Source organism: Eubalaena glacialis, chromosome 4, assembly GCF_028564815.1.
Source record: "Eubalaena glacialis isolate mEubGla1 chromosome 4, mEubGla1.1.hap2.+ XY, whole genome shotgun sequence".
In the NCBI taxonomy this organism is placed as follows: Eukaryota; Metazoa; Chordata; class Mammalia; order Artiodactyla; family Balaenidae; genus Eubalaena; species Eubalaena glacialis.
This window is the reverse complement of record NC_083719.1, coordinates 9,269,969-9,289,639: the sequence shown is the minus strand read 5'-3', so window position 1 is coordinate 9,289,639 and position 19,671 is coordinate 9,269,969. Positions and strand designations below refer to the sequence as shown.

The window sequence follows — 19,671 nt, the reverse complement described above, 5'->3', positions numbered from 1 at the left end:
CCAAACTCCTAATTTATCCCTCCCCCCTTCCCCTTTGGTAACCATAAATTTGTTTTCTATATCTGTGAGTCTGTTTCTGTTTCGTAAATAAGTTCACTTGTATCAGTTTTTTTAGATTCCACATATAAGTGATATCATATGATATTTGTCTTTCTCTGTCTGACTTACTTTACTTAGTATGAGAATCATCTCTAGGTCCATCCATGTTGCTGCAAATGGCACTATTTCATTCTTTTTTATAGCTGAGTAGTATTCCATTGTATGTATGTGTGTGTGTATATATATTTATATATATACACATACCACATCTTCTTTGTCCATTCATCTGTCGATGGACGTTTAAGTTGCTTCCATGTCTTGGCTAATGTAAATAGTGCTGCTATGAATGTTGGGGTGCATGTATCTTTTCAAATTAGAGTTTTCATCTTTTCAATATGCCACATTTTAGTGCTAACATGAGTCTTCACTTGTTTACTGTTTGACTTTGGGCAGCCCATTAACTTTCTAAGGCTCAGATTCTTCCTCTGTAAAATGGAGCTAATAATAGTATCCAGCCCATGGGATTGTTGAGAAAATCTTGCCATGGAGTAAATACTCAATAAGCACTAGGTAGTAGCTTTTATAATAGCATACTTCTAATTTTGGCTTTATCCTACGGGTCAAATAGAACAGGAATAGTGAGAATTACATAAAGAAAGACACAAATATTGAAATGAGTTTAAATTCTGTTCTTTGTTAACTTTCGTCCATTTATGTTTGCAATGATTCTTTATAGAGAATTGAGTCCCTTAAAAAGGTCAGAAAAAGAAAAAACCAAAAGAGTTAAAAACGGTTGCCTCTGTGAAGCAGGAACTGGGAGTGGAGCAGGTGTCTGCTTTTCCTTGATAATGTCAGTACTCTTTGACATCTTGCTTTGAGAAAACTAAACTTGAATTAAAGAAGAAAAAAGACTGAAAGGAAATACTGTGACATCTCAACAGAAATTCTCTGGGGAGGAGGAGAGTGGAATTGTTGGCTATTTTTATTTTCTTCTTTATGCTTTCTAAATTCAAAAAATGATCCATAATGTATTTATATGGTTTTCATGATGAAAAATGGTATATATGCTTTTCCTATATTAACCAAATATTAGAAGGCTAATGGAGGATGGATTGGTAGGAGGCATTTTGAATATGCTCTACATTGAAAAATATAATTCCTGGGGCAAATCAGAGAACGTAGCAACCTGGGTGTGCATACTTGGCAACAGTCATGCTGAAGGCCTTGAGCTGGTGGGGACGGGGCATTTGAGGCAGAGAAGGACCTTGAAACCATGTAAGGGAGATAAACGGGAAGGGACAAAGGGAAGGGACGATGCTTCCTGGCATTCTGATGACTAACAGATTGGTCCCGAGGAAAGAAGAGTAAACACTTTGGAAAACTTGGAGGTGGTTGAAAAGAGGGCCAGACAGAGCTGGAGCCAGGCAGGCAAAAAATAGAATTTCAGGTTCATTCTGAGCAGCATGTTTTCATTTAAATACAGTCTTCAGGCCAAAGCAGGTTTGCAAAGAGACCATTTATCTCACAGCTGGGGAGGAAAGCAAGCACTAAGGGCAGGCCCTCCCCGAGTCAGGCTGTCTGGAGGGAGCAGGGGGTGGGTCTCAGTTATCACTCCTCTCTGTTAACCTGGATGATGGAGGAGCAGAGATCTGAGATCTCTCCTGACAGACTGGAGAAATGTTTTGCAAATTCCAGTGCTTGGAACGTCCAAGTGTGAGGAGGTGAGGCATCTCTCTGCCTTCCCCAGTTAATAGGAGCTGCTGTCTGTTGCAGGATGGATGGTCACAATATCACTTTGTAGCCTCATCTTCAACCATCGAGAGGGATCGGCAAAGACCCTACTCCTCCTCCCGCACACCCTCCATCTCCCCTGTGCGCGTGTCTCCCAACAACCGCTCAGGTAAGAGGGGCCCCGGGCTGCTTCTCTTGGATCCAAGGCCCCCCTCCCCAACCCCTTAGCTGACCCCACAGACAGGAGGGCCATCCCGACTGGGACGTTTGCTAGAAATAGCAAATGAATCTGTTTTCTTTTTATAGTGGTGGTGACTTTGTATCCTACACACACAGACTCAGAACAAACATCTTTCTAACAGGTTTCTAAAAACCTCTAACAGGTGTCACAGGCATGAAATGCACATCCTGGACCTGCATTCAGGGAGGAATAAGAATACATAAAACCGCCATGTGTTTGCAAGTCAGGGTTTTCCATGGACGTTTTACCCACTTAAGATAGTTTAGGTTGCATTTTATTGATTAGGTTTGGGATAACAGAGTAGGGGAGAGAGGGTGTGCTCTCTCCTCCTTGAGAATGACCTACGTTTGAAAACTGTCATGGAGGCTTTCGTTACCGTTCGTACCTGATTTGCTTTTTATTATTACCTGTCAACCAGCAGATAAATCATTTCATATATTCATATTACAATCAACTGTAACTTTTAAATCATTCAATTTAATTTTTTCTAATTTTATTTCATTCTTTCTTTTGAATTTTTTTATCAAAGTATAGTTGATGTACAATATTATGTAAGTTACAGGTGTCCAATACGATTCACAATTTTTAAAGGTTATACTCCATTTATAGTTACTATACAATATTAGCTGTGTTCCCTGTGTTGCACAGCATATCCTTGTAGCTTATTTTGTACGTAATAGTTTATACTTCCTAATCCCCTACTGCTACGTTGCCCCTCCCCCCTTGTCTCATTCTTAATAGATTCGGAACTAACTTTTCTTATCTCCTTGTAAAGATACCTTATTTTTACACCCTTTTTCAGTCACATTATGTAATGCCAAGGATTAAAGACATAATTAAAGGCAAAATATGAGCACACTGTTAGTATATACGTGATACAGATTTTGTTCTTTTATTCAATGTGTAACCAATAATTTTATATGGGCGAACGCACACACGCACAGATAGAGGCTTTTATTTAAGAAAAGTTTCTCCTTGCTCTTCGCTGCCCTCCTCCTGCTGAGGAAACTATATTTTCTGGAACTGAGTCTCAAGGGCATGGTACGGAGCACTCCCCAGCAGGGTGGCCCCTCTGCCCTTGAGGATGTTTGTCGTAAAACTTTACGCCATACTTGACTGTCATAACGATGGGGAGAATCAGAAATGAATGGGGAATATTTGACTGAAATAAGTTACCCTCTCCCAGCCCCGTGAAAACTTATATTTTTAGTGCGGTGTTATCGCTTCTAACGTTTAGCCCCATGCTGAACGAGAATTAGGAAGCCCCGTGTAACTGGAGGAACTTCCACCTGCCTTAGAAGCATGGAGGTGGCCTTCTACACATGTTATTTTCACAGTTCTTAAAAAGATAAAGAGCAGTGAGTCTTGGAAGCTAAAGGACAGTGTCTTTAAGAGCTCTAATTATGAAGAACCAATCAGTGTCAGGAAGATGGAATAATATAATAGATTGGAAGGCGCCCAGAAAGAGAAGCAGCGCCTTACAGGATGTCAGCATCCCAGGGATGCAGGTGGGGCACTTCCTGGTGGTTCCCAGGCAAGGCACTTCGAAGACACCTAATAAACGCTTGTTGGCGTGATGTGATTTTTCCAGGAGTATCCTGGTTTACCGGAGACTCGGACCACTGTGCGTGAGGTCTCAGGAGATAATTACACACTTGACATAGTTTAATAAACCCCACCATCTGTGCAATATTGGATTCTCATTTTAAAAGCTTTGGTCAAGAGGCTCCAAAATATTGTCCCTTCACGATTGCCTGGCGGTGACTCATAAAAGGCCAATCTTTATGCAGAAGACCTAGGAGCAAGGGCAGGAGGGGGCTCTCCCCAGAGAGGAAGATGGAGAGAGAAGAGAGGAGATGGGGCAGAGGTGGAGGGGGTGAGCGAGACGCAGCAGCCCGTGTTCTGAGAACACGCAGGAACTGGACCCAGAGCCCAGTTGAGTTACGTGGAGCAATTGCAGTTTTCTTCCCTGCCTTCCCATTGGATTTACACCCAGAGATTCTGGTGCACCTGTCTGGGGGGCATGTTCAAGCATCAATGTATCTTTAAGTATCCTAGGTAACTAATTCTGATGGTCAGCTAGGATTGGAAATCTCTGAGGGTTTCAAGATCTCAGCAGTGAGCCTCGATTTTATTTGACAGGTCTGAGAGGTGGGTAGGGGGCCTTTCAGGAAAGGATGGGCAAAGGCCCCCTCTGTTACCTTCCCAGCGCTTGTCTAAGACAGCCACTGAGCCGTCTTCTGGTTCCACTTCCTCACCCGATGAAGAGCTCCTCAACTTCAGAAAGTGTGCTGTGACTCGTGTTTTTGTCCCCTGTGTCTAGCACGGGGCTTTGCACATAGAGGATACTAAGTTTGGTGAAATGAATCAAGTGACTCAGATAGGCAACAAGCAGGCCCAGTGGGCTGGAGCTGGGGGACCCTGCAGAGGGTGTGAACGAACAGCTGAAAGGTAAACTGAGGCTTGATTGGGGAGGGGCTTGGACACTAGTGAAGGAAAATGAGCTTTATCCTAAAACTTGGAGTTCCCCAGAGATTCACCAGGCATGCTTGCTAAATTTGGATTCCTAGGCCCAACTGAAAATTCAGATTCACAAGCCCAGTGTCGGGTTTTGTGATCCCCAGGTTCTCAGGTGAGTCTTAAGGTTAAACAAGCTTATGAAGCACTGCCCTCGGGCATGGAAGCTGGGGAAGGCTCTGGGACCGAAGAGTAGCACGGCTGCACTCAGAATGGGTGAGATGCAATTGACTAAGCTCGGGATGTGAGTGGCCTCATTGAGGAGCATGGAGACCAATGTGAGGTCAGCCCATAGGATGGGCGCACGGTAGCTGCCTTAGCGCCGGCACACACACTTAACCTCCACGTCTCCCAGCACATCTCTGCACTGGCAGGGCGGCTTAGTTGCTCACAATCCATCCGATCTTTAAAGAAAACTAAACCTCTTTTTGTTTTCTTCCTTAAGTCCAAGTTCAGCTTTTCCTCTGTTCTGGGCCCAGTTTGTTAAAGAATCATGGAATTCCTAAGGGAATCCTCTAATCACAGCCCATCACTGAAGACATGAAGACACAAACGGTTGACAGGGCTCAGTCCCCAGGTCCAACAGGCAGCGAGGGACCGGGGCTCGAGGTGTGTGTGGGAGATTGTTAGGGGCGTTTGAGATGGAGCAAGGACCCCCATCAGGAGACAGGTGCTCTCACGCCACACCCCCAACCCAGCCCCCAGGCTGATGGAGAAGACCTCGGTGGGTGGGGCTCTACTGGTCCCCCACATCATCCTCTGCCTTCCTTTAGGGCCGTTTCTGCATGAAACGTGTTTAAGTAAAAGCTCATCTGATTTAATCAGGGATTCTTCAGATCAGTAATCGCTCCTCTGAAACACATCTAATTTTTTCAAAGGAAGGAAGGAAGAAGAAAAGAAAGGAGGGAAGGGAAAAAAAGGAAAAGAAAAAAGAAAGAAAAAGCAACCAAGACGGATCTCATTCTTGAAACTGTCCTTGAGCAGGTCACATCCCACGAGGATGTCTCTGTAGGGAAGATGCTCCCGGGATATAGTCCTTAATTCCCTGCCTCCAAGTTGCGTGTCCCCTTAACTCTAAAGCACCAAGTGACATGGAGTAAGGGAAGGGGGAAAGACAAGAACCAAAAGAACAAAAATAAAAATCGTCAGGTCCACGTACACATACTGTCCTGTGTTGAGCCAGGTGCATTTATGACTTTACCTGTTTGTGTGAAAAGCTATACGTGCTGTGGAATGAGACGCAGAAAGTCATCCTTCCAATTTCTTTATGTAGCAAGTGCCCCAGCTTCACCTCGAGAAATGATCAGCCTCAAAGAAAGGAAAACAGACTATGAGTCCACTGGCAGCAACGCCACTTACCACGGAACTAAAGGAGAACACACTTCCAGGAAAGACACCATGACAGGTGAGCTTGGCTGTGCACGGTTCCTCTGCAGAGTTGGTGACAGGACCTGGGACAGGGCAGAGGGCTGGGACATCAGGCTTCAGCTGTGCTTGGCAGCTCAGCAGGACTTGAGAGCTTGATAGCGAAGATTCCCAGGGATTGGCCATGATGAGATGAAGCTGGAGGTATAAAAACGGAGCATCTTATTCCTGGAATAGCTAAGAGAAAATGCTCTCTGCACAAATTTTTTCTTCTGTCTTTCTTTCCCTACCCCTCTCCTTCTCACTTGCCCAGTTCGTGATATTTTCTCAAATTAGAGAACGAGGTCACCATAGATTTCTTCTTCGTTGACATAACCCAAGATGGTGGGCCAAGCTTTGCCCATTAGGATGGGGAAGAGAAAGAGGATAAGAAAAGGAAGGGAGGGAAGGGGAGAGGATGGGAGAGAAGCAGAGGAAGAGAGGATTTCAGGGAAACCCACAGAACTGCTGTGGGCGTTTTCCCCTCTTGACATGAAACCACTCTCTGGCCATGACAAACTCCCAGGAAGATTCATCAGAACCACTGACCTCAGTTTCCCTAGCCCTTCGTCCTTCGCTCCCCCAATCACACCCATTGGCTCATCAGCTGGGACTCTGTGGAGGCCAAAATTGGTGCCGTTGCCCCCCAGCGCGCCCGGGCCAGCCTGCCTCGTGGCCAGCCTTGACTCAACTCTCCTCTTACTCTGTACCACTCTCCTTGGGGTGGGGCTCGATGTCCTCATTCATCGTCCCCTCCAGGCTCCCCCCACACCTCCCTCCTGCCCCAGTTTGCTCCTCGTCCAGGAGCACGATTTGGCGGTATTGATGGGGGGCAGGGCGGCGGGGGTTATGCCTTGAAAGCAGAGCTGTCAGGACCATCAGGATCTCTAACCAGCGATTCCACACTCTTCTTTGCCACGTGGATGTGGAGATGGGCCCCTCCTGAAAACAGACCATCGGGACTTCAACAGAACAGGGTCAGATTAGGGCATTCATAAAACTGCAGTACAAGGGTGCAATCCTAAACAGACACTGAGACCCTCTTATTCAGAAGAATCTTAAAAGCGTGTGGTAAGTCTCCCTGATATTATTTAGGTGTAGACCTGCAGGGAAACAGAATAGACAAATTGGATGATTTATTAACATGTCTTTTGGACCCAGGACGTCTAAGATAAATTTTTCTCGTGGTAACTGTATTTACCCCAGAGGCCATGGTTTCCATGGTAACTCTCCCCGGCTGCAAAAAGGAAAGCCTCATAAACAGATGCTCGTGGTACCCAGCCCAGCTCAGCGCTCTGCCTCCACGTACACACTCCACCAGGGAACGCCTCACCCTCATGCCTGAAACGTCCCCTGAATGGAGAACTGAACACATGGCGTAGGACATACCTTCTTTTTTTTTTTTGGCTGTGCCCCGCAGCATGTGGGAGCTTAGTTCCCCAACCAGGGATTGAACCCGCACCCGCTGCACTGGAAGTGCAGAGTCTTAAGCATTGAACCGCCAGGGAAGTGCAACATAGGACATACCTTCTGATTCTCGTTCTCTGGTTCTTTTTTCCCCGAAAGTGTTGTCCCCTGTTGTAGATGAGCATGAACAAAGAAGCTCATGAGTCTGAATGCCAAGTCCCTAGAGTCGAGATATTCAGTGGAGAATCTAATTTGTACTGATTACTGCAGAGCAGTGGTGACACCAAATTCACCTGACCCCTTCGTTTTTCGATTATTATTGCCCTAGGTAACCACATCATCAGCAGGCAGGGATAACAAAGTGAGACTATAATTACAAGAATAATTGTGAAATCGACTGCACTGTTATTATTTAAGTTGATCTTTTCTCTTTAACTCTTTTGGCCGGTAGAATCATTCAAAAGGTTTTTCATTGTGGGTGTGTTTGTGTTGAAGTAGTTCCAGTGGTACATGATCCTGCTCTGCACATGTCAGAAAATAAAAAATAAAATCTAATATGTTTCTAGATGTTTAATCTTCCTAGAAAATGGCAGGGATCTTGACAACTGCAGCATTGAGATATATGTAACTTTTCAAACTTATTTAGAGGCTTAAACGCTTTGCTCTAACTTACTTAAAAATGCAATTCAAAACTACACTGTCAATCATGTAGCAAGCCTAGAAGAACATGAGGTCATTATTGAATAATATGTTTATACAAGAAGGTTCCCTTTAAGCCAACAAGTACTGGGTAAAAGTTAGTTGTTAGCATCACAGTGATGTCGATGGTGATGGAGGAGGTGGGGGCAGTGTTGGTGGTGAGATTGGTGGGTGTGTTTGTCCCTGTCTACGATGGTGTGAGTAGCTCCCCAGCCAAGCCGGATGGAAATCAACATTTCATGTAGGGATGGAAATGATGAATTGCCAACCTCTGTTCTGCTTCCCTTTAGCAAATGTCCATCATTCCAGCGTTTACTGGCAGATCAGATTTCTTGGGACCTCCATATCCGAAGCAGTACTTTTTCTCATTCACCAATAAATCCAGGGGGCATTTAAAGTTCAGTGCATTGAAAAAACATCTGAAAAACGGCCGTCTTCCTTGTTTATAAGGCATCGGGGGATGTCTTATACCATTTCCCCCACAGGAAACATTCCCTTTGCTGTGGGAAAACCATGGGAAACGTCACCCTCAAAACGCAACACGCAAAAGCTTTAAAGTGAAAAGCAGTTCCTTGCCTGGGTCATCATCTCCTCTCCTGAGCTCTCAGAAATGCAAATCCATCTGGGTTTATATTCCAGGCTTCCCCTCCACCCGCCTTCTCTGTATTCATTTTCTAGCATAGACGTCTCTTAAAATGTCTTCTCTCCTTAGTGTTTCTCTGCCTCTGAGGAGCCCTCAGAAAGCCAAAGGCAGCTGTTCATTCAGGCGTGCAGCACTGTTATCGCTATTTCTCGCAGTCATGATTCCCTAGGAGCGTTACGTGCTCAGAAGCACGCATCAGAGGAGGGCTGTGTGATCCCAGCAGCTACACAGCCTGACTTTAAAATTCACCTGGGGATTTTGCCCTCCCACCTGAGCTTCCCAAATGCCTTAACAGCCAGTGGTCGATTCGGTTTCTGTCAGTATCTCTCTTATGCCTTTTAAAGCTGCTCTAATCTTCAGTCTATTGCTATAGTTGGAAATTGGGGCCTATAAAAAAAAAAGAAAGGCATTTCCCTACGAGTTGACTCTTTGCTCAGACACATACATGGCAGAGCACCTGTGAAGACAGGTGCTTCATGTATCCAGAAAGGCCACAAGTTCAATGTCAGCTACACAGTCTCCTTTAAACAGGTGAAGTGCGCCAAAGGGCAGGAGGAAAGAACTTCCAGTAGAAACATCTTCAGCTTGGAAGCCACAAGCACAACAGGGAGGGAGGCCAAGGCTATAAACATGCACGTTCTACCAAAAACAAAAAATGCATTTTATTCTGAGTAATAGAAAAAAAGTTTCACCTTGTCCTTGGAGTAACATTTTCCATCAGCAGATTATAGCTGTGAAGACATATTTTTCTAAGGTTTAGTCATTCATTCATTCACTCAGCAAAAAAAGCACTCACTCTGTGAGCATCCCTCAAGGCCAGGCACTGTCCCAGATGCTGGGGCAGCCTACAAAGGTGGCGGGACAGACGGATCTCTGTCCTCATGGAGCTTCTTATCTCCTAGGTGAAGGGAGGTAATACACGAGGTAAACATGAAACAAACTCACTAACAAGGTAATAGCACTTGGTGTTGAGTGTGATGGCGGAAATAAATGGGGTAATGAGATAGAGGGCCCCAGGTGGGCAGGGTAACTTTAACTAACATGGTCAAGGAGGAGACGTTTGAGCTGAAACCCGAATATCAACAAGGAGAGGTAGTCCAGAGTCTGGGGCAAGCAAGTTCCAGGGAGAAGCATCAGGAAGTCCAACATCCCTGATGCAAAATAAATTTGGACGCTCAAGCCAGGAAGGAGGGCCAGCACAGCTCCCTGAACGGTGGAAAGAAGAGCAGGAAATTCTGCAGGAAGTCAGGCTGGGGCCAGATCACACGGAGCCTCGAAGGCCATAATGGGAGCTCAGCTTTTACCATAATCACAGCGGGCAGGGCATTGAGTGACATAATCCGGTCTGTCTAGCATGATGATCGCTCAGGTGATGGGCACAGGGTGGATGGAGGAGCAGGTTGGGCAGAGTGGAAGCCGGGCCGTTGAGAAGGATGCTGTAGCGGTGGTCCAGGCGAGGGATGGTGGTTTCCGCAGTGATGCAGAGACAGGAGTGATGGGCGTTCAACCAGAGAGTCTATCAGAGTGGTCTTTAAAATGGGAAGTGGGCTCTCAGCTCTCACATTCTAAGCAGAATTTCCCAAGAGGAGTTTTATTGCACAGCTATTATGTGCTTTTAGTAATAAACATGGGTGGAATGATAGATTATACTGACTTGGTGGCCTGTATCTCTGAGAGAATAGATGGTGTGTCATCCTATTTCATGATCCCATAGATACTGGAAGCAAAAGATTAATTTTTCTTGATATCTAGAGTGTTTTAGATACCCGCTGACACTCGACAGACAGTGTTTTCCAGAGCTTTCTTAAACCAGGACCTTTTAGCAGCTATGAGGGGAGTCTTGCCCTGGGCCCTTCCTCTAGGCCTGTGACAGCAGCCTCAAGGGCCCCAGGTGAGGAGGCAGGCAAGTGGGCATCTTGCCCAGGACTTTGGAAGCTGCTGGCAACCGGAGGAGACCTTCCTTCCTTTTGTCTAGAACACAGGCTGGTCACAAGACAGGGTGGGAGTCTTCCGTCTCTGTGTTGAACAGGACTCCGAAGCCGCAGCCGCCCAGATGCGCAGGGCAAAGGCGGGTGGTGCTTCCTGCCCATCCTTCAGGCCGTTGAGAAATGAGCTGTCTCAAAGATGATCAAGCACTTCTGTGAGCTCAAGTTAGAAATTTCATTCCTGTCATTCCCCAGCTAAAAACTAAGCGGCCGATCCAGATTCCTGCATGCTTCAGTGCAGGTGACAAGCTTTTATTATCTGCCAGTTTTCACCAGAAAACAAGGCCATAGAACTGGCAAGATGACCATCTGTTTGATGCACCTGCCTTGACCCTGTCTGCAAGCTGAATGTTATTGCAAGAGGCTGACGTGCAACGGGGATTTTATAGAATAACTGTTCTTCTTTCTTAATATCTGTATGTAAAATGAAGTGTTCAGGGCTAACGAATTTCTTCCATCTGGAATGATCCATGAGACACCAAGCTTTGTCAGGGCAAAACTGGCCTCGATAACCATCATTCCTCATTTGAAGTCTGGCATTCTCTGCTAATAACTTTTGTTTCTCTTTTGCTTTCAGCTCAAAATACTGGAATTTCAACTTTGTATAGGAATTCATATGGTGCGCCCGCTGAAGACATCAAACATAACCAGGTAAAAGAGAGGTAGCACGTTGGTGTTCGTTTCTCCCTTCAACTCCTGTGAAATATCTTGGAAGTGTAAAAAATAAGTTAGTTTCTATTTAACATGCATAAAAAATGGAAAAAGAAAATAATGGTCCCCGCTGCTGTCCGCCCACGTGGGACACAGCATACACGTGGGTGGTGGCAGTCACAAGGGCAGCCTCAGATTTGAAAGCAATCTTTTTTTTTTTTTTTTTGGCTGCATCAGGTCTTAGTTACAGCAAGTGTAAGATGCTGGTTACTAGACAAATTGTCTAATTACTAGACATGGATTAAGTAGCTCCTGGAACCCAGCCAATTCTTATTCAGAAGAAAGCATTCATTATGTGTGACAGTTACCAATAAAATAGACACATCAAGTTCAATGTAAACAACTGAATAGAAGGCATGGTGTTATGCCTCGCCGCTCAGGCTAGTGGGGGAACCAGCAACAAAGGCATCACCTGGGAGCTTGTTAGAAACACAGAAGAGATGCTTCTCTGGCCCCTAACCCTAACCCTAACCCGTTCAGGGTCTTCTGTATCAGAGTTGCATTTTATCAAGGTGTCTAGGTGATTCGTGTGGATGTTGAAGTTTGAGGAACCCTGGCTGGTAGATACTTAAAGAATCCATCTGTGTTTGTGCGTGTGTTTTATTTAGCAGGTATTCGTTGCAGGCTCGTTTTCTCTCTGGTTCTGCGGGGAACTATAAAAGCAAGAAGGCACCACCGCCTCTGCTCCTTTATTGATGAATAACCTCACCCTTTTCTTTCCCCATGGTGGTCATCACAGAAAGACTGACATTCTTTATAACTCTTGGCTACTGGTAATCGTTTCCAGGACTGGCTTCTGCTGATGCTCTAGATTCCTGCCATGTGTCATGAAAATAGTACTGAAAAGATAAACCTGAAAGCTGTTTGCTTGATCACAGTAACCAGATGAAAGTAAACATGGAAGGGAAATGTGTGTTTTTGATCAGTTCTCACCACCCAGCAGGGCAGCATCTTTGAAGAGGAAAGGGACTCCCTTCCAGCAGGTAGAATGTCTGGTGCAAGACCGTTTCTAAGGGAAGAAGGAGTAGGACACAGTTCTGGTCTTTGCTAAAAGCAAAGAAGTCAGTGAATAAATAAAGAGGGGCATGAGTTCTAGACAAAAGGTCACCAGGGGTGGCCCCCAACTATTTGTAGATCAACATGCCTACCCAAGCATAAAGGAAAATGGAAATGCCATCATCTCTATTTATGGAAATCAATGCTTTTTCTCTCAGCAAATATCAGGTACAGTGAGCCAGTGGTCTCCAGCTCTTAAAGATATTTGTCAGGATGTGATAGGACCCTGGTTTTGCATCCAAGAGCATAAGATCAGTCTTCAGCTTCTATAGGTCAAGAGAAGCTCCTCACCAGAATCAGACTGTTCTACATCAGCCTTTAACTCCAGGGAATCCCACTATTGTTGGCAATGAAGAAACACCCTGGTGTGGCCCAGGGGTCCTTGGCATCGCACAGTGTGGCTTCAGTAGGTTCCAGCAGACTGCTTGCAATCTAGATTTAGAGGACAGTCCACAATGGTTTTAAGAGGCACATTCTTTCCACCCAAGCCTATTCTGAGCATTTAAGAAAACTGGAATTAATGCACTAAGATGGCATCCCTGCCCCGAGAGAGTGAGCACAGGCTATTGTATGCAGCCTTTTGCCCAGGAGGCCCTAGAATGAACTCGACTCAACCTCGGTGTGAAACATCAAGGCCACGGTGTCTCAGGTGGATGTACTGAAACTCAGTCTGGATGGAGAGCAAGCTCTGAGGCACTTGTCAGCACAGGCGAGATGTTGCAGGCCGGCCCCCAGCAGAGCTGAGTCCTGTGGCCGTAGCTCAGTGCCATCATTATTCCCTGAGCTGGTCCAGCCGAGGGAAGGGGGCAATTGGACTGTTAACTCCATTCTAATATCAAGCAACATTTTTGAAAGGTCCACCAAAGAGAGTTGTTTTTTACCTAAAAAGAAATTTCCAAGAAAATCATTATGACACTCCAGTGACTTGAGAAAATAATAAAGCTTTTACTTATTTTGGACTCTTATCAGAATACACTTTGACTTGACTTATAGCCTTCCCTCTTGGGAATTCGGTAAAGGAAGACCATCCTAACCATTCAAAAAAGTTGGCCATTTGGTCCTCTTCCAGATGGGTGGTTCTGGAGATGACCTTGTAAACAGCATCCATGATTTGGATTTTCTGCCCATGTGAGCGTGGTTGGTTATCACAGATGGCTTTTGTTTTTGGAACTTTTCTGGGCTAAAAGCCACCTCACAACCTCGTAGCTAGTAAATGGCCAGCTTGAAAAATTTAACTGGGAGGGATGTACTGGCAGCCTTGTAGCTAGTAAATGGCCAGCTTGAAAAATTTAACCGGGAGGGATGTGCTGGGGTCCATTCAGTTTCGGTGTCAAAGCTGGGCCTCATGAGCTTTGCAGAGGAGTCTGGACAGAGATTCATCTTAGAGAAGAAGTGATTCACCGAGGGAAACTAGTTTCAGGGGGATCTCTGGGACGAGGCAAAAGACAATGAGATGTGAAAATAAGGCAACAGCCCTGGATGCGTGGCCAAGCAAGGGAGGGGCCGGGGCAGGAGCTGGGAGGCGGGCTTCCCCTGACTCAGCAGAGAAGCAGCCAGGGAGCCTCTCAGCTGTGGCACACCCCACGGGACTACCTGCCACTCCAGTTTCGAATCAGTGAATTCCGAGCGTAAGGACTCCTAGAAGAAACAACCATGAGTGTGAAATAAGATTTGTGATCCTTGGTTTTATGTTTGGGGTCACAGATATTATTTTAAGAGTTAAGTACTCAAACCCTTCAAAACCCCTGCTTAGCTTCTATCAGTCCATCCCATACTTATAAAGAGAAACAGCATATTTAACCATATCCCGCTGGCAATAGGATTTTTGTTCATAAACTAGAAACAAAGGGTTTTGGTGTTTTGCTGACTGGTTTTCAAATTATTACTGACAAAAATAAAAATGGCATCTTGAGTTCCTCAGTCTGGCTGCCAGGTGGGCAGGCAGGTAAGATTATCCCCAGAGCTGAGGAAATTGGGATTCAAGGAGGGTAAGGGTTCGCCCCCAGTCACCTGAAGAAGCTAGGAAGAGGCAAAGACTCCAGCCTGGTTCTTCTGTCCTCTTGTCCCATGTGCCCTCCTGTATACCACTGGTTCTCAAATTTGAGGGTAAGTCAGGATCCCCTGGAAGACTGTTAAACACAGATTACTGGGCCCCAACCCCAGATGTTCTGATTCAGTAGGTCTGGGATGGAGCCCAACAATTTGTACCCCTAACGAGTTCCTGGTCTTGGGACCACACTTTGAGAAGCACTGATCTTCACCACAGCCTCATTCATTGTATAATAACACCCTGAGTCTTCAGCTTTCACTGAGCAGTAGACTTTGAAGGTCTGTAGTGGGCGGCTCTTTCCCTTGTGTTAGGAATACATTCAATTTGTGGGCGAACTCAGTGAGGAATACAAAGAAGTCTCCTATCAGTGTACTGGGATGGGAGGTGGAGAAGGACCACTGTCCTTCATAATTTAAACATTCTGCTGCTGAGGAAAGCTTTCAGCAAGGATGGCTTTGTGGGGGCAGGATCCACAGGACAGAGCACCGAGAGCGTGGACCCCAGTGACGGCCACGTGAGCCAGCTGGTGGCACCTTCCCTTCCCAGAGAGGACGCTGCCTTAAGCAGAGCAGACAACAGCCTCAGGCTCCTTGGATGTGCCAGGGCTCCCCTGGACCACAACAGACTCAGATTCAGAATATACCACTGTGGCATATGAACATCATTCCACCTCCTTTACAGAAGTCTGGCTTGTCCACACTGTGTGATGTTAAAAAAAAAAAAAAAAAAAAGCATTTATTTTAGCTTCTCTATGGGGAAGGCTGGTATTGGGGAGCATTTCACCTGCCTAATCTTGAACACTGTCAGACAGTCTCTTAAAGTAAATGACAAAATACAGCCAACATACCTCCGCAGTGAATGCATCTCACCAGCTGACATCCATACCACTGGGCCAGGGAGCAAATTTAATCCCTTCAAACACAGCTGTGCCACCATCAGCTGTTCTGGGTGGTTCGTTCACACAAATTCTCCGAACTGCAGAACTCAACCTGAGAAGGGGTTGATATGGGACCTTATGAACAATACAAACGAACTGAAGAAGGTAACTCCTGATGTAAGAGACTAAAATAAGCTTGCGCTCAACCCAAAAATGTCCACCAGCCAGAGAGAACATAGCAGCAGTAAGAAATTTGAAACAGGCTGTGCCAGAAAAGAAAAGAAAGAAAGAAAGAAGCAGCCAGCGTGGAGGAGGGCCACGAGCCTCGTAAGTAGCTTCCCCTGAAGACCTCCCAAGCTCTAGCACTGCCCCTCCCCTGGTTACTGAGACCAGCACAGAGAAGTCAGGCCTCGTCTTGGTTTCCTTTGTCCATGGCCTCCCTTCTCATCACAGGGTCTGGAGTCAACTCAGTGAGGCTGCCTGCCCCCCGAGGTGGAGCCACCTCAGGTCAACTGAGACTGTGCTCCTGTCTCGGAGAGAACATGGACTTTGGAGTCAGCCAGGTGTGCATTCAAATCCCAGCCTCACCCCACCACGAGCCATGGCATCCTGCACAAGTTTCTTATCTTCTCTGACCTTCAGTTTCTTCATCTATAAATCGGGAATTGGATGGATAAATGGATGGATGGGAAGGAAGGAAGGAAGGAAGGAAGGAAGGGAGGAGGGAGGGAGAAATTGAGAGAGAGGAAGGGTGGAGGGAGAGAAGGAGATAGATTAGATAGATAAATAGGTAGATGATGGATGGATAAATGGATGGATGGATAGATATACACGGACATAAACATGCATCCATATATGTACGCATACATACATCTACAAGAGTAAACAAAGAAGAATTTGTTAAATGTTGAAGATAGTGCCCACTGAAATAGAACCAGTAAATTCTAGTTCCCTCCCTGTGTAATTTTTCCAAACCTCCCAACTCTAATCCTTTGTATGCTCCACACTTGGGTAGCAGCACCGGGTTGGAGTGGAGAAGTTCCATGTAGCACTCAGCTCTTCAAAGACCAGCAAAGGGCACCTTAGCCTATCCCAGTGATCAGGTAGACGTGGTCTTAGCAATGTTTAATTGCAGATGTTGAAGTTCCAAATGTCCCCCTCATGCCCAGGCTCTTAGGCTAACACACATTTACGCTCTGAGGACTTTCACAGGTAGACAGAAACCTCATTCATTCAGCCGCCACTATCTGGAAGTGTGAGGCCTCCTGGATGGCAGCTATGATGAAGTTCACCACTTCTTTGAAGAGCAGGTCGATTACTAGTGTAAATCAATTACATATAAAAGAGGGAGTTTCGCTTACTTGAGAGAAGAGTTACGAGCAGGCCATTAGAAGCATTCATTCACACACAACGTGCTAATTACAAATCATTATCTATTAAAACTAAGACCAATTTCTAGAGGATGTTTCCATGCTGAACCTTAGTTAAATTAGTAGGGAATTACCGAGTCCACTGGCAGGTGATCAAACTGTGCTTCTTTAGGAGTGTTCCATCGTTCCCCCCAGACCTCCCGCACAATCATTGCACTCGAGGAGCTTTGTGGATGCCATTATGCAGTGGCTGTGGGGATGGTCCTTCCCCCATGCCTTGGGGGTATCCTCACTTTGGGAGTGTGATGCTTAGGAAGGGACCCCAGAGGCAGTGGGAAGGGGATAGCTAGGCCCCGACATATAAATGCTAATTATCAGCCTATGAACACTGTCTGTTTTACTGTCCTTAAAGCCAAGCGGAGGGAACTAACTCTAGACTTCACGTATCCCGAAGAATCCTGCGGTCCCTTTAGCCCCTGAAGGCCCCCTGCATCAGACAGTAACCTGCAGAGAACAGGAATGGAAACAGGGAGCACTGAGGTGGGCTGGGGGACACTGGACAAGTCTGAAGACCCCTCTCCCCTAACCAAAGTCCTCATAATCCCACATTATTCTCGAGTCCCATCAATTCTTAATTGAACCAAGTTAGGAAATGTTTTGGTTCTCCAGAGCATAGAGTATTTGAAGTGGATTCCCTCTTCTTCTTACATGCTTCTCTGTATCCTTCTGAGGCTGTGGTACCTGGTCACTTAGGCAGGTGTGATGGAATGGCCCTATTACCGAGAAGCCTCCATCCTCCAGAGAGGTATTGATCACAGCAGCCCTCCGAGCTGGCAGGAAGATGCCAAAGTGACCATTAGACCTTGTACATCTTCACTTTCTCTTTGTCTGGGATTACAGCACCCAGGTGTGATGGAGAAAATGCAGGAAAGATGAATATAAATCACTTGTGTTCTGTAGTGTCTAGTGTATGCCTCTTTAATTTGAAAAAGGTTAACTAGTAAAATGGTTCACCTGTCATGGCAGTTTTTGCAATTTCTCAAAAAGTGAAACATAGAATTACCATCAGATCCAACAATTCCGCTTCTTGGTACATACCCCCCAAAAACTGAAAGCAGGGACTCAAACAGATACTGGTGCACCCATGTTCACAGCAGTGTTATTCACAATAGTCGAAGGGTGGAAATAACACAAGTGTCCATCAGTGGATAAATGGATAAACAAATGTGGTCTCTGCATACAATGGAATATTATTTAGCCTTGAAAAGGAAGGAAATTCTGTCACATGCTACAACATAGATAAAGCTTGAGGACATTATGTTAAGTGAAAGAAGGCAGACCCAAAAGGACAACTACTCTATTATTCCACTTCTATGAGGTACCTAGACTAGTGAAGTTCATAGAGATGGAAAATAGAACGGCGGTTGCCACAAGCTGCGAAAAGAGGGGGGGATGGGGACTTAAGCTTAATGGATGCAGAGTTTTTGTTTGCGATGATGAAAAAGTTATGAAAATGGATAGTGGTGACGGTGGCACAGGCGACGAATGTACTTAATGCCACTGAATTATACACAAAACGATCAAAATGGTCCATTTTATGTTATGTATACTTTACCATAATAATAATTTAAAAAAAAAAAAAAGATTACCTAGAATGATAGCGCATGGACTCAGGAACCAACTTTAAAAAGGAAAGTCCATCAGGAGAAGCTCGATGCTGGTGTCTGCGTGGAGGAGTTCGGAGCCTTGACTTTGAGAGAGGGTTGAGCGCATCGGCAGCGGGGGAGGACGGGTCAAGGGCAAACGCGCTAACCCAGGTGGATCTTCTTTTCTGGGCAGGTTTCAGCACAGCCAGTCCCACAGGAGCCCAGCAGAAAAGACTACGAGACCTACCAGCCGTTTCCGAATTCCACGAGAAACTACGACGAGTCCTTCTTCGAGGACCAGGTCCACCACCGCCCTCCGGCCAGCGAGTACATGCACCTGGGACTCAAGTCCACGGGCAACTACGTCGACTTCTACTCCGCTGCCCGTCCCTACAGTGAACTGAACTATGAAACGAGCCACTACCCCGCGTCCCCCGACTCCTGGGTGTGAGGCAGCCAGCACCGGGAACAGTGCATGTGCATGCAGACCACAGACGTTGCTATTTTTCTTTTCCCCTGCAAATTTAGTTTGTTAAAGCCTGTTCCATAGGAAGGCTGGGATAACCAGTAAGGAAACATTAAGAGCTATCTTAGAAAGCTAAATGAATCGAACGTTAACTTGAAAGTCAATAGGAAGTGATCCTCAGTCTGACCTCGTACAGCACCTTTCTAGTGCGGGCTGGAGAGTCTAAAAAGTGCTTTCCACTGAATGTGGCTGAAGGCAGCACAGAAGGCGGTCGGGGTGACGGTTGTAAGCACAGAGGCGCGTGGTTCACACGCTTCAGAGGGACGGCTTCTCACGCTTTGTTTACTCTCTTCATCTGTTGTGATTCTAGGCTTCGAGTTGCACTGGGGTTCCTCTGTACAGCAAGATGTTTCTTGCCCTTTGTTAATGCATTGTTGTAAAGTATTTGATGTACATTACAGATTAAAGAAGAAAAGTGCATTGTGTATATTACACCAATGCTGCGGCGTTTCCTCATCTATGGTTCTAAATATTGCTTCAATTTCAAACTTTTGAAAGATGTATGGATTTCCAGTTTTTCTCGCAGTATGTTTTAACAGAAAAAAAAATGGGAAAAAAAGGAATATTTAGCAGTATTGTTCGTTCTGATATGTGAATTTGTTTGTGGCAACTAAGCAAGGCATTCAGCAGTTTCTGACAATTAACATCCATCATTCCACACTCCTTGTCAACAAAGTGCTTTTTCACTGCCTAAAATTTTAGATGTAGATATTTGAAATAGATTTTTTCATTTATACCAGTTTTCTTTATGATGATACAGTGTTAAAAG

The 19,671-nt window shown here is 45.6% G+C and overlaps 1 protein-coding gene across 3 annotated transcripts in view; it reads left to right on the top strand.

Annotated features, from left to right (window-relative positions):
- The window catches only part of CTNND2 (catenin delta 2), a 975,434-nt gene extending 956,129 nt beyond the window's left edge, over positions 1–19,305 (top strand). For all 3 annotated transcript variants that reach the window (XM_061189131.1, XM_061189130.1, XM_061189132.1), the window contains 4 exons: positions 1,813–1,939; positions 5,802–5,933; positions 11,244–11,317; positions 18,570–19,305. In XM_061189131.1, coding sequence (XP_061045114.1) covers positions 1,813–1,939; positions 5,802–5,933; positions 11,244–11,317; positions 18,570–18,827 — 591 coding nt within the window. In that variant the 3' untranslated portion in view covers positions 18,828–19,305. The remainder of the gene's footprint in view (positions 1–1,812; positions 1,940–5,801; positions 5,934–11,243; positions 11,318–18,569) is intronic.
- The last annotated feature ends 366 nt before the right edge of the window (positions 19,306–19,671 follow it).